This window comes from Lipotes vexillifer, unplaced genomic scaffold, assembly GCF_000442215.2.
Source record: "Lipotes vexillifer unplaced genomic scaffold, Lipotes_vexillifer_v1.1 scaffold1927, whole genome shotgun sequence".
In the NCBI taxonomy this organism is placed as follows: Eukaryota; Metazoa; Chordata; class Mammalia; order Artiodactyla; family Lipotidae; genus Lipotes; species Lipotes vexillifer.
The window spans coordinates 315,336-329,094 of record NW_006769379.1 but is presented as its reverse complement, the minus strand read 5'-3'; the positions used below and the strand labels follow the sequence as shown (position 1 = coordinate 329,094).

At 38.3% G+C, this 13,759-nt stretch overlaps 1 protein-coding gene across 1 annotated transcript in view; it reads right to left on the bottom strand.

Annotated features, from left to right (window-relative positions):
• Positions 1 to 4,272: 4,272 nt before the first annotated feature.
• The window catches only part of SPTA1 (spectrin alpha, erythrocytic 1), a 69,510-nt gene continuing 60,023 nt past the window's right edge, over positions 4,273 to 13,759 (bottom strand). Inside the window, exons 43-51 of the mRNA XM_007445584.1 lie at positions 13,076 to 13,372; positions 12,136 to 12,248; positions 10,962 to 10,979; positions 10,441 to 10,492; positions 7,376 to 7,563; positions 6,429 to 6,482; positions 5,897 to 6,043; positions 4,970 to 5,114; positions 4,273 to 4,422 (exon numbers count right to left, since the gene is read on the bottom strand). Of these exons, the coding sequence (XP_007445646.1) occupies positions 4,297 to 4,422; positions 4,970 to 5,114; positions 5,897 to 6,043; positions 6,429 to 6,482; positions 7,376 to 7,563; positions 10,441 to 10,492; positions 10,962 to 10,979; positions 12,136 to 12,248; positions 13,076 to 13,372 (1,140 nt within the window). The 3' untranslated portion in view covers positions 4,273 to 4,296. The remainder of the gene's footprint in view (positions 4,423 to 4,969; positions 5,115 to 5,896; positions 6,044 to 6,428; positions 6,483 to 7,375; positions 7,564 to 10,440; positions 10,493 to 10,961; positions 10,980 to 12,135; positions 12,249 to 13,075; positions 13,373 to 13,759) is intronic.

The following is a 13,759-nucleotide window of genomic DNA, read 5'->3' as shown; positions in this document are numbered from 1 at the left end:
CACCATTGTAAAGCAATTATACCCCAATAAAGATGTTAAAAAATAAAAAAATTAAAAAAAAATTCATTCTGCTAAAAAAAAAAAAAAGAAAGAAAACAGAGCCAAGATCAGTAAGAAATCCATTGCCATCATTTAAAGAAAGGCAAAAAAACCTGAACAAGGATAGAGGTATTGGAAACTGAAAGAAATTGAAACATAAGAGATTCTGAAAATGTAGGATTCGTGTGATTCTTCATGAGTTAGAAGTGGGACAAGACTTAAGAGAGAGGAAAGAACTTACATTGGGGGAATGTTTTTCAGATAGGAATCCATATTTTTCCATGCTCTCAGGGAAGAAACACATCCTCTAGGGAGAATTCAGTGGAAATCAAATTTGGCAGGAAGAAAGCTAGTCCAACAGAAGAGAATAGGTTGTAGAGCAGTAGGAGAGTTAGTTAAATGGCAGAAAGGACTTGGGTTAGGGGAGAAAAGCCATGTACTCTAGGGTCCTTTTCACTAGGTCTGGAAGTAATCTCCTCATTGCATTGAGGTATTTGAGTAAATTCATTTCCAAAATGTATTCCGTTCATCTAGCATAACATTCCCTAAATGCACACTCAGCAATGATGGGTAAAGATGTTCTAAAAATTTCTATGTAATACTCAAAGGTCAATCTACCTTCCAAATGTGGTAGTCTCAAGTATGAAAGGGTATAAAAATCACATGAGGGATCTTTCAGTATATGTTCCTGGGAGCCATATCAATAGACCTTGACACAATTGATCTGGGGTGACAGGCAGGAATAGTTTACAAAATGTGCCTAGGTGATTTAAATTCCCTCCCTTGATTACAAATATGGCCATGTGCTTAAAAAGAACAAATCCTCCTCCCAGGTATATACACACATATACACATAGCAAAGCAGATGTCGCTCTGATGTGAACATGACCACATATGCCCAACTCATGGTTCTTTTTTTTGCGGTACACGGGCCTCTCACTGTTGTGGCCTCTCCCGTTGCAGAGCACAGGCTCCGGACGTGCAGGCTCAGCGACCATGGCTCACGGGCCCAGCTGCTCTGCGGCATGTGGGATCTTCCCGGAGCGGGGCACGAACCTGTGTCCCCTGCATCGGTAGGAGGACCCTCAACCACTGCGCCACCAGGGAAGCCCCAACTTACGGTTCTTTAAACAGCCAATTAATTCCATAAAGTTCTGGAGTCAGATTTCCTGAGTTTAAAGCCTAGCTTTGCCACTTTTTAGATGTGTGATCTAGAAGAAGTTTATTAACATTTCTGCGCCTCCATTCTCAATGGCAAAATGAAATTTAACATTATCTATTTTGTAGGCCTTTTTGTGATGATTAAGATAAAACCTTTAGAACAGAGTCGGCCATACATGAAACACCCAATATGGCCATATTTTACTATTTGGAGTTTCTAGGCAGTATCACTTTAGCCTGACATATTTGTTACCTAGTTCATGCTGGCAGAAGCCAGCGCCGGCAGTGTCCAGCATCTTATATTTCATGATATAACCAGCCAAAGAAGAGTAAAGTGCTGTTACCTGGCACAGTGTCTGACTGGAGAATGTAGGAAGATGAACCTAGATCCAGAGACCCGAGAAGAGTAGGTACTGGGAAATGGATCAGGCTATAGGAAAAAAGAATCAGATGGCTTCCAGGCAAATGTTTGGCATCAGGGAAGCCCATAAAATGTAAAAGGGAGAGTTCTGTTAAGAGTGGAATTGTTTTTGAGTCCCAACCAAGCAGTAGGAATCATAAAAGAAAAATCAAGAATGTAGCCACAGGGCTGGGTCCCAGAGGCAGTCTCCCCTCTATAAATTGTAAGGAAGAGAGTTACCAAGGAGCAGCAGGGATTCCAGTTCAAAGTAAGTAAACAGAAGGTCAAGAAAAAATCAGTTTGAAATATGAGGAACTTAACCCTGAGATCAAGAGGAAAATTTGATACAAGTTCTAATTGTTATAATATTATAAATTGAATATTTATAGTCCACAATTATGTATGATAATTCCCATATTACCATTTTCTGCTTGAGTGCATGGGTGGTCAGAATCTGATTTCAGAAGATGCTGTATGTAATTCTAACAGTACCATCTACTTGGGGAATTTTTGTTGATTCTTTAGACAAATACTATCTTCTTTAGCCTCTATATTATTAATCTCTTTTTTATGAGATGGTACTACTGGTCCTTTGCCTTAAAGACTCACCACATGCCTAATAATCTGATTTAGGATTTACAAATACTTGGCAGGGTTCAGGAGAAGAATAAAACCACAGTCACCTTTGCCTTTGGTTATTACAAACATACATTATTTAGATTTTCCATATTTGGGCAGTGTGATATTAAATGATACTGATTTTTGATGGCCTACTGGGCTATGAATATTTTCAACTGTAATCATATTTGGTAACTCATAATTTGGTAACACAATTTAGACATTTATGAACATTTTTTGAAATACTTTTTTTATTGTCATACTTCATAGTACCCAATTGTTTAAGCAAAAATCAGTAAAAACACTTATACACTATTAGCAGCAAAGACAGCTTTATAGTTTTAACCAAAATTTCTTTAAATGGCTCCTGTGACAGGATTTGCCCCTTAGCAAGGACTAATTTCTATACAAAGAATGGGATTGAGACTTGAAATGGTAACCAAGTGGCAATATACATGGATGGGGAGGTGGAGACTGTTCGTGCAGGATACAAAAACAGCTAGGCAGTTTCATACTGAGCAAAGAAATGAACTAAGTCTTCTCACAAGCAAATGACAGCATAAATTTTTACAAGTCAGAACAAAATGTCAGCGTTCAAATCTGTTCAGATCAAATCTGGTCTGGAAATTATTTGGAAATAGCATCACCTCTTGTTTTTTTTCTTTTCATTTTTCTTTTTGAGCTTTTTAAAAAAATTATTATTAGAGTATAATTGCTTTCCAATGTTGTGTTAGTTTCTGCTGTACAATAAAGTGAATCAGCTATATATATACCTATATCCCCTCCCTCTTGGACTTCCTTCCCCCACATCCCACTCGTCTAGCTCACCAAAGAGCACCGAGCTGAGCTCCCTGTGCTATACAGCAGGCTCCCACTAGCTATCTATTTTACACATGGTAGTGTATTTATGTTAAACCTAATCTCCCAATTCATCCCACCCTCCCCTTCCCCCTCTGTGTCCACATGTCCGTTCTCGACGTCTGTGTCTCTATTCCTGCCCGGCAAATAGGTTCATCTGTACCATTTTTCTAGATTCCACATATATGCATTAATATTCGATCTTTGTTTTTCTCTTTCTGACTTACTTCACTCCGTGGAAGCAACCTAAATGTCCATCAAAAGATGAATGGATAAAGAAGATGTGGTACATATATATATATATATATAAAGGAGGATTACTCAGCCAGAAATAGGAAAAAAATTGGGTCATTTGTTTTTTTCCTTAATTCTATAAAAATTCTACTGACGCTTAACACTAATAGGAGATAGAAGTAAATCAAAACAAAGATTCTTTTTATCACATTAAAATTTTGGAGAAAATTCAGGGACATACAGGACAAAAAGAAGATCTGCCATGCTCATATTTTGCTGCTCTGAGAGTAATAACATTCACTCTAATGGGGAAGTATGAAAAACGGACAGATTGAGAAGAAAATGTGTACTGTGCTGGTCTTCTCTGTGTGATTCCATTTTATAGACTAAAATATTGGGGTTTCCCAGAATATCAAATATCTCCATTTTCAAATGTAAGAATTTAAACACATTTCAAGCTCAAGAAACACTGTTTGTAATTTATTTTGGATCTTATGTATCTACTGCACCCAAGCACTTATTTACAGTGTAATTAGCTGCCTATATGTAGATGACAGTACAATTCTCAGAAATATAGAACCCCAATTGAGTCAGGAACATTTTACTTCATATTGTTCTATCAAAAAGAACTTAAAATTTTTTTTAAGGGAAATACTTTATTCTATAATCAGAAAAAAACACAAAATAATAGGGATAGGTAGAACTCAACAAAAGGAAAATAGAGACCTTGTTTAATACCCCTCAGCAGTGATTAGTTGCATATAAAATAAACCCATGGCCTCCTCTCCTCCAATTTTGTTAATGCCTTTATCTCCCAAGCTCAAGAATTTTTTCAGGTCCTGCAATAAATGTAAAACACACACACACACACACACACACACACATACACACACAACTATCTTTCCACCCTCTGTACTTGCCTGTCTCCTTCATCCCCCAATACTTCCCACAACACCAAGATTCTCTGACCCAAGAATAGCTGCTTATCACTTGCCAAAGTAGGAACTGATGAAGCCAACATAATCATAGCCTGCAGGCTGGCTTCGGCCCCGTGGGTCCATGTATTGCTGCATATGTGAGGCACAGAATGACACTTGTTCTGGGGTTAGGGCCTGAAACATAAAAAAAAAAAAAAAAAAAAAGAAATGCAGTAATAAGGATTAAAAATAGCTGGCTCTTTGGGGCTTCTAATATGCCCTAAACTCAGGAAGTGGAGAGACTTTGGAAGAAGAAGCCAGCCCTGGTCCTATCACGTGCTTTTCTTATAGAAAGAAATCTATAATTTCTAATGAATAAGACCAACTCATCTCTTCAACTTAGCTCTTATCCAAAGAGTCCCATCTCACTCTGACTGCACTATTTACACCATTCTCTAAATTTGGCTTATTAAATAAACAGGATAAATAAATAGCCTTGAAAACCAAGTAGCATGTTTGGGATTGACACTGATAGTCGTTAGAGATTGACTGTAGGTTTTTGAGTTGTGTCAAGACAACATGAGTGATCAAAGCAAATGATATCCAGTGCATAACACTATCTGAGAAAAAGTGGGGGAGGGGAATGTGGTCGCCTATGGTAAGTAGGCAGCCAAGCCTGAGATGAGCAAAATGTTGATTATGATGAGAGTGTAATGAGAGTGAATGCAAACTGGAATCTGACCTGCTTCATGTCCTCTTTGGTAATATAGGCCTTGCCCTCTGCCAGGGCTTGGAAAGCATCCTCTAGCTCATTGCTGGACTTGATGTTCTCTGACTCCTTGTCGATCAGGAAGTCGGTATAGTCGGTTTGTGAGATATAGCCCTTTCTGTTGGGAGAAATAGATCAGGAATTGTCCCCTCTCAAGACAAAGAGGAAGGCAGATCCCTTTCTTATCCTACTCAGTGTCTCAGAGACAGAGAGAAGTTGGATTCTCCAAGTGTCTGTCCCATCTCAGCTCTCTGAGACTATGGGCTATGATCTCTATTTGACCCACATCCTCATGCCCTTACAGCCAAATAAACAGTTTCCTAAGTTCTAGCCTCTGTTTCCACATGGGTCAGTCAGCCTGACTCTCTAAGTAGAATTTGGGGATTTTCCACTAGCACCAGTCTCTAAGTATCTCAAGCTCTTCAAGTTGAGTTGAAGACCTCTATTTCTGATCTTCTTTGGTCCTTGGTATAAGAAAGAATTGGTCTCTAATAGTAACGTAATCCCTCTATGACTCTGTCCCACCCTCACAAGCACACAGCAACCCATCTGCAGGAGCTGACCCTTGAATAATCCATGTCTCGTTAAGATCTTACACAAGGGAAGGAATTATTCTCTCAAGTTCCTTTATCAGAACTAGCTGAAATTCCTAGATCAAACATAAACCAGGAATTGAACAAATTGCAGAGCTGGAGCCTGAGTTGGAGTTAGTGCCATGAACTTCTGAGATAATCCTAAAAGGGCACCAAAAGCTGCTCAATTCATTTATGGTAGTCTGTATATTCCTACTCTCAAGATGAATTAATTTCATATTTTATGGATCATTTTACTTTCTGTTCTTGCGCCCCCCTCCCCAAGCCTCATTCCCTGCTATGGTCTGGCCCTTGGTTTTCCTCCTACCTCCCTGGGTCAACAGCATCCAGGAATTTCTCAAACTTGGGTTCAGGTTCACCTTCCTCTACCATGGGCAAGTAGTAATTGAGCCCTCTCAGGCAGGACCGGAAATCTTTGTGACTTAAGCGACCTGTCAAATTCTCATCAAAGTGCCTAAAGAATAAAAACATTTTATCAAGTTCAATAGGAATCAGATTAAAAAAGAAAAGAATAGCTCTTTTTGTACTAGTTGGGGCTTTAGTAACATTCCATAAGTTTATCAGTTGAGTGGAGAGCTTGCCTGTGTTTCCACACTTTTTTTTAAAACCTAATGGATGGAGGGGAATGAATAAAATGTTGAACATAAAATAAATGTATTTCCTAAAATCAAGGAATCCCATAGACATACTAAAAGCCAAGACTTGAAGCTAAATAACATATCTATATCTTCATTTAAGATCCTACTAAACCACACTGAGGGAAAAAAAAATAGTTACTTGGAAATTCATTCTGATTGTCTGGAAAACAAAGAACCAATCAACTATGAAGTTATACTCACCTGAAGGCTGTTTGAAACTCTTGTAGTGTCTCCTCACTCAGACCAGTGATGTCTCTGAAAGGAAAAACAAAAATTAACCCATGAAATAAACAGAGAAATAGAAAAAGACATGCCATAAGAATAAGAGAGGAATTTTAGTGACTATTATGCTAGTCAAGTGATCTAGTTCAGGGGTTGGCAAACTATGGTCCAGAGGCCAAATCCAGTCGGTCACTCACTTTTGTATAGTCAATGAACTGAGAATGGTTTTTACATGATTAAAAATAATCAAAAGAAGAAGTCTGTTTCCTTAAACATTAAAAATTGTGAGAAATTCAAATTTCAGTGTCCATAAATAAAATTTTACTGGAACATGTCCATGCTCATTCATTTATGAATTATCAATAGATGTTTACTCTTCACAACAGCAGGGTTGAGTAGTTAAACAAGAGGCTATATGTCTCACAAATTGTATGATACTTATTATCAAGATCTTTACAGAAAAAGTTTGCCAGTCTCTGATCCAGTTAACTAATGCTGCCAAAAAAGCTATGAACTAAGGCTTCTCTGATATAATTAATTTATTTAGAAAAAAAATGAAATTTTCTCTTCTGCTCTATACTTTGAATATTTATTTCATTCTAGATATTTCAGTGGGAATTTTACAAAAGGGAATGCTTTCTGAAGAGGTCATATAAGATGGTGAATAGACTCAGAGAAATGGATGGTGAGTAGACAGAGGGGGTTGGGAGCACTGAGTCTCAGTTTATAATAGCCTCCTATAAAAAGAGAAGTAGTCATTCTGTGGGTCAGTAAAGAGAGAGAATATCGGTTCTGGGGATAGTGAGTGTACTATCACTGAAGCAACTCCTGTATACAGTACTCCAAACTTTAGCTCTTGGAGCTAAGTTTCTAATACCTAACACCATCCACACCCTTGCCCAGCCCTGGCCATGGATTTTCAATACCTGGCTTGGATCTGTTGTTCCAGACTGTGTTGCCTTCTCATCCCAAGCTGGTAGAGCTGGTCCCACTGCTGAGCCAGCCCAATGGTGCTGTATTTAATGTCCAGGACCAGAGCCTCTTCTAAGTTTTCCCCCAGGTCCTCAATCTTGGTCAGCTTACGCTTCATTGCCTGGATCTCCTTCTGCTTCCTCTGGAAAAAGACAAAGAAGAGAGGCAGTCACCCAGGGTACCAGATCCAAACCTAGGGATGATACAGAAGGTAAGAAGCTGATAAGTTTAGACTTCCCTTCATTGCTCCTTTTCAATTATCTTCAGGAATTTTCCTGTCCTCTGTAAAAAAATGAACTACTCAGGAAAACCACCTCACTTATATTTGTATTCCTCATTTATAAAGTGGTGGAAAGGTTAAATGATATGACTTCTATCATTCTGGTAATCTGTAATATATAAATTTAAGTGTCAACAGTTATATACTGCAGATAAAGAAGGGTAGGATTTCCAGGATCCATGCTCCCAGTGATTTTCACCATGAATTATTTGCACTATTGATTGTGGTTGAGCTCTGAGGTCCACTTAAACTTCCCAGTGTTCACACTTCAGTCTCCTTCATTGGCTTGGACAGACTTCCACATGACTCTTCTGTCATTCAGGCATATTATATGCCAAATATCTACATTTAGGTCATGTTTTCTGAACAGGGGAATGTCTTTTCCTAAAGAGGGGAGGAGTGAATTGGTTGTGATGAGGGATTAGTTGTGAAAACATTAGATATTACAATGGTTTGTGGCCCTCCAAAAATCAATCCTGTCTGACAACATCTTTTTAGCATTAAGTTCTCTCATTAGGGTTAAATTAGATTTAATTAGTTAAATTTTTATTCTGGTGGTGGAGGGAAAGATAATAAGGTTAAGGTTAAAAACATTGTTCTAGCCAACTGCTTTTTTTTCTTGCCATTTTATTTTATTTTTTTAATATCTGTATTAGAGTATAATTGCTTTACAATGGTGTGTCAGTTTCTGCATTATAACAAAGTGAATCAGTTATACATATATATATGTCCCCATATCTCTTCCCTCTTGCATCTCCTTCCCTCCCACCCTCCCTATCCCACCCCTCTAGGTGGTCACAAAGCACCGAGCTGATCTCCCTGTGCTATGCGGCTGCTTCCCACTAGCTATCTATTTTACATTTGGTAGTGTATATATGTCCATGCCACTCTCTCACTTTGCCCCAGCTTCCCCTTCCCCTTCCCCGTATCCTCAAGTCCATTCTCTAGTAGGTCAGCATCTTTATTCCCATCTTGCCCCTAGGTTCTTCTGACCATTTTCTTTCTTTTTTCTTTTTTTTTTAGATTCCATATATATGTGTTAGCATACGGTATTTGTTTTTCTCTTTCTGACTTACTTCACTCTGTATGACAGACTCTAGGTCCATCCACCTCACTACACTACATCTTTATTGGAGTATAATTGCTTTACAATGGTGTGTTAGTTTCTGCTTTATAACAAAGTGAATCAGTTATACATATACATATGTTCCCATATCTCTTCCCTCTTGCATCTCCCTCCCTCCCACCCTCCCTATCCCACCCCTCTAGGTGGTCACAAAGCACCGAGCTGATCTCCCTGTGCTATGCGGCTGCTTCCCACTAGCTATCTATTTTACATTTGGTAGTGTATATATGTCCATGCCACTCTCTCACTTTGCCCCAGCTTCCCCTTCCCCTTCCCCGTATCCTCAAGTCCATTCTCTAGTAGGTCAGCATCTTTATTCCCATCTTGCCCCTAGGTTCTTCTGACCATTTTCTTTCTTTTTTCTTTTTTTTTTAGATTCCATATATATGTGTTAGCATACGGTATTTGTTTTTCTCTTTCTGACTTACTTCACTCTGTATGACAGACTCTAGGTCCATCCACCTCACTACAAATAATTCAGTTTCATTCCTCTTTGTGGCTGAGTAATATTCCATTGTATATATGTGCCACATCTTCTATATCCATTCATCTGTTGATGGACACTTAGGTTGCTTCCAGGTCCTGGCTATTGTAAATAGAGCTGCAATGAACATTTTGGTACATGACTCTTTGAATTATGGTTTTCTCAGGGTATATGCCCAGTAGTGGAGTTGATGGGTCATATGGTAGTTCTATTTTTAGTTTTTGAAAGAACCTCCATACTGTTTTCCATAGTGGCTTTATCAATTTACATTCCCACCAACAGTGCAAGAGGGTCCCCTTCTCTCCACACCCCCTCCAGCATTTCTTGTTTGTAGATTTTTTGATTATGGACATTCTGACTGGTGTGAGATGATATCTCATTGTAGTTTTGATTTGCATTTCTCTAATGATTAATGATGTTGAGCATTCTTTCATGTGTTTGTTGGCAGTCTGTATATCTTCTTTGGAGAAATGTCTATTTAGGTCTTCTGCCCATTTTTGGATTGGGTTTTTTGTTTTTTTGATATTGAGCTGCATGAGTTGCTTGTATGTTTTGGAGATTAATCCTTTGTCAGTTGCTTCATTTGCAAATATTTCCCCCCATTCTGAGAGTTGTTTTTTTGTCTTGTTTATGGTTTCCTTTGCTGTGCAAAAGCTTTTAAGTTTCATTAGGTCCCATTTGTTTATGTTTGTTTTTATTTCCATTTCTCTAGGAGGTGTAGCCCACTGCTTCACTCGATTATTAAGAGATAATCTAGATTCAATTTTATTTTCTTACCACATCAAATAATAACAGAAATTTGTCAATGTTACAAGTTGTAGGCCAGGAGCTTTTGCATTTGTTCCCTTACTTAATCATTAGAGTAAATCTATAATATAGCTATTATTGACTCCATTGTATAGATACAGAAATTGAAGTTGAGATTTAAACAAACTGACATCCATGTCCATGAAGTGGTGGCCAAAGGTTAGAATGCAAATTGTTGGCAGGGTTGACACCAGAGACTTAGGCTTTTGACTTTTGAGCCAGGGGACTTACCTAAAAGAATCACCAGTTTCCTTTGAGTAGTTTTTCTTGCACTCTTTGTAATTCCAGCAATGTTTAGAGCTAGTGAATGAACATTACTTACTTTATTTGCTTCCAGCTGGGATTCCAGAGTTCCTGTTTCTTTCAGCAAAGATCTAGTTAAGAACCAGAGGAATACATTACTTATAATATCAGAGGTCAGAATTTTACACAAACAGACCAACTCAAAACCCCTACACTTCTATAGTTCTTCCAAGTTATATAGCTTTTCTGAAATGAATTTTCACAATGCCAAATTTTCACAAGGCCAAACCCTCTCTGTTTATTGGCAACAAATGAAAAGGAAAGTAAGGCTGTCCCAGTTCTACTCTGCCTACGAGAAAGCTTCTATACTTCCCTCCTAGTCATTATTCTCAAATATACCCTTAACCTAATGTAGGCAAGACTTCACCTAGTGGGGTGTAGGGCCAGAATGTTATACACTTTGCTTCTCTTTCTTACCCCACATTTTATTTAGGGACCATCAGATTGCAATGGGATGAAGATGCTTTAGTATTAAGGCCTACTTAACTAATTCTTTCAGAATGATACAGCAAAACAAACATGATAACATAAAATACTGACCCATCCAGAAAATAATCCCTGGATATGGATGTCCAGAACAGGAATCAGAAGAGAGAAAAGTGAAATCACATGTTAACATGGTTTACTTAAATGGTCTTTCTTCAGATTTATGATACATTCTAAATTCTTTGTACCTAGAAAGTATGAACCTGTTCCACCCACTGTCCCCAAAGTGTCCCCCACACTGAGAAACTCAGAGCCTTCTGTGCATCTCTTTACTTTAGGATGAAGGGCTCAGGTGTCAGGTGATATGCTCAGTGTTGGACACCTGCTGCCAGGGGAGGAGGGACCAAAACCTGAGGCAGAGGAGGGTGAGCTGTATATCCTCTGCTTTCCATCAGATGTTTTATTTAACCATGATACAGAATTTCTTTTTGTTCATTTTCTGATTTACCCTTGTCAATGCATTTGTAGGAACAGTAGCATGGATTGCCTAAAACAACACTTTAACTCCACAATGCTGACCCACCTGCTGAATATAGTCTACCACCTTTGACCATTTACTCATTTATTATACCCTCTAAGTCTCCTCTTTTCCAGGCCATTTGCCCCAAGATGTGACAAATGTTATTTTCATGTATAGAACATTTTACATTTAATAAAAGCAATTAGCATATATTATCTCACTTGATTCTCTTCACTGTTTTAGTAGTCAAGTAACATAATAATTTCCTATGAAGTATTCACAGTGTACTCTGCTCTGGTTGTGCCAATAAATACATATGTGACCTTGATCAAGTCAATTTATCTACTGAACTTCTTTCCACATTTGGAAACAGTGGTAATAGTATCAGCTCTGTACACTTTTCAAGGTTGCTCTGAAAGTTGAGATAATGGATCATAGAAATACTTTGTAAAGTACAAAGGGGAAGGCAAACATAAGGGACTGTTACTATTTTTGGACTGTAGTTATAGGCAAGAGGGAAAAAAAGTGAGAGTATCAAGGAGAGAATACAGAATGGGCAACGAGATGAAATTCTCATTTCTCAATTTTGCAATGACTGATTTAGAGTACAGCCGATTCCAAATACAAAGCACAGACAGGATATGGTGATTTTAGGACAGCATAAATACTGTAAGAGTTCCCCTTCCTTCCCTCAGTTATGCATTTCATCCTTATAGTAAATGGTAAGTATAGTATAGGGATCATGAGTTTGGGGGTATCACAGCACACCTGGTTTGCACGATCCAATCAAGGAAGGCACTGGCATTCTGTTCAAATTCTTGGCACATCTCAAAGTTCTTGACCTGTCTTGCCTCTTCCTTTTCCAGCTCCTGCTCCCTTTCCTAAAACCCCAAATCACAGATAGTAATGTGCACATTGCAGGCCTTTCTTTGAATAAAATAACTGTTTCTGAGTCTCACCTGCACATCTTCCCTCTTCCAAATCTCACCTATCTTCCAATACTATTGCCTGTGTGCTCACTTTTCTTCCAGCCCATCTCTTCTCATCTCAGAAATGTGAAAGAAGCTTATGAAACTTCCCATAAGTACTTACAGGTGTTACCAAGCCCAGTAACAAATAAACTAGTAACAAAGGCAAATCTTCCTTCAACTCAATTCTTTTCCAGTTGACATTTCATTTAAATGAACATAAATGTAGCTTTAAAGGAAAAGATAATGAGTTGCCAAATGAAATTGATGATTTTATAGTGAAATTTTTCTTTGTAAACTTTTAAAATACTTTCCATAGCTTCAGTAATGAGCATTACTATATACAGACAAAAATTAAACACAAACACATCAAAAAGGCACTTTTGGAGATGTGTATAAAATAGAGAATGCCTTGGAGTATATACACTGTAAAGATATATACAAGCCTCATGAACTTTTCATAACCTATTTTTAGAGCCATCTCCTGGAGCTTGTGCTTGCTTCCCTGAATCACCACTCAACACCCAGGTGCTTGAGACTCTAACCTATAGGGCATAGGGCTATGCCTATTGTGAACATATTTACAAATTTTTTCTCAGATTGTCTCAGTGCATGACTGCTGTCCCAATGTAATTATTAATAGTGTTCCTTTCTTTCTCAAAAATCCCCAAACTTGGATAATATATCAAGTGATCATGCTCACTATAGCCAAAGGAACTCTCTGCTCTGCCCCAAGCTACCTTGACGATGTCAGATAGGTGATTCCAGATCCTTTCTAACACCTCCACTGTTAACCACGTATAGGGACTAGAGGACACATTTAAGGCCTTAATCTGCTGGTCTAGCTCTAGTAAATAGTTGAAGTCTCCTTGGGCCCTTGCCAAGGAGGCCAAGAAGTCCTCATGGTCCTTCTTCAGCCGCTGAATTGCATCCAGTGAGACACAGCGCACAGGCTCTGACAGGTCCTCCTCAGCATTCTCACACCAGTTGTTGAAAGCTGAAGCCTTGTGTGCAAATTTCATGAATAGATCCTCGGCCTAGAGAGGAAAAAAAAAGACACCTCCATCTTTTCTTATAAAGCTCGTCAGCAGAAAAGAAGACTGAGGATAAAAATAATGACTGTCTTCAAATATTTTCAGGGCCTAAGAGTGCAGAACTAAAACCAATGGAGACCATGTGATCAGATGGATGGACATATAAATTCAAGGTACAAGCCCTGATCCTAGCATTTTCTCTTTTTCTTTCAACACTTACAAATGAAGTTGGATGACTTCTAGGATTATATTAGCTATAAGATTCCAAAAGTGGAAAGGGTAGATTGCAATGATAAGATTTCATGATTTCTTGTTCTGATGTCTGTGTTCCAAGTCTACTTGGCACATAGTAAACATGAACAAATAAGTGTTAAATGAATGAATGGATAA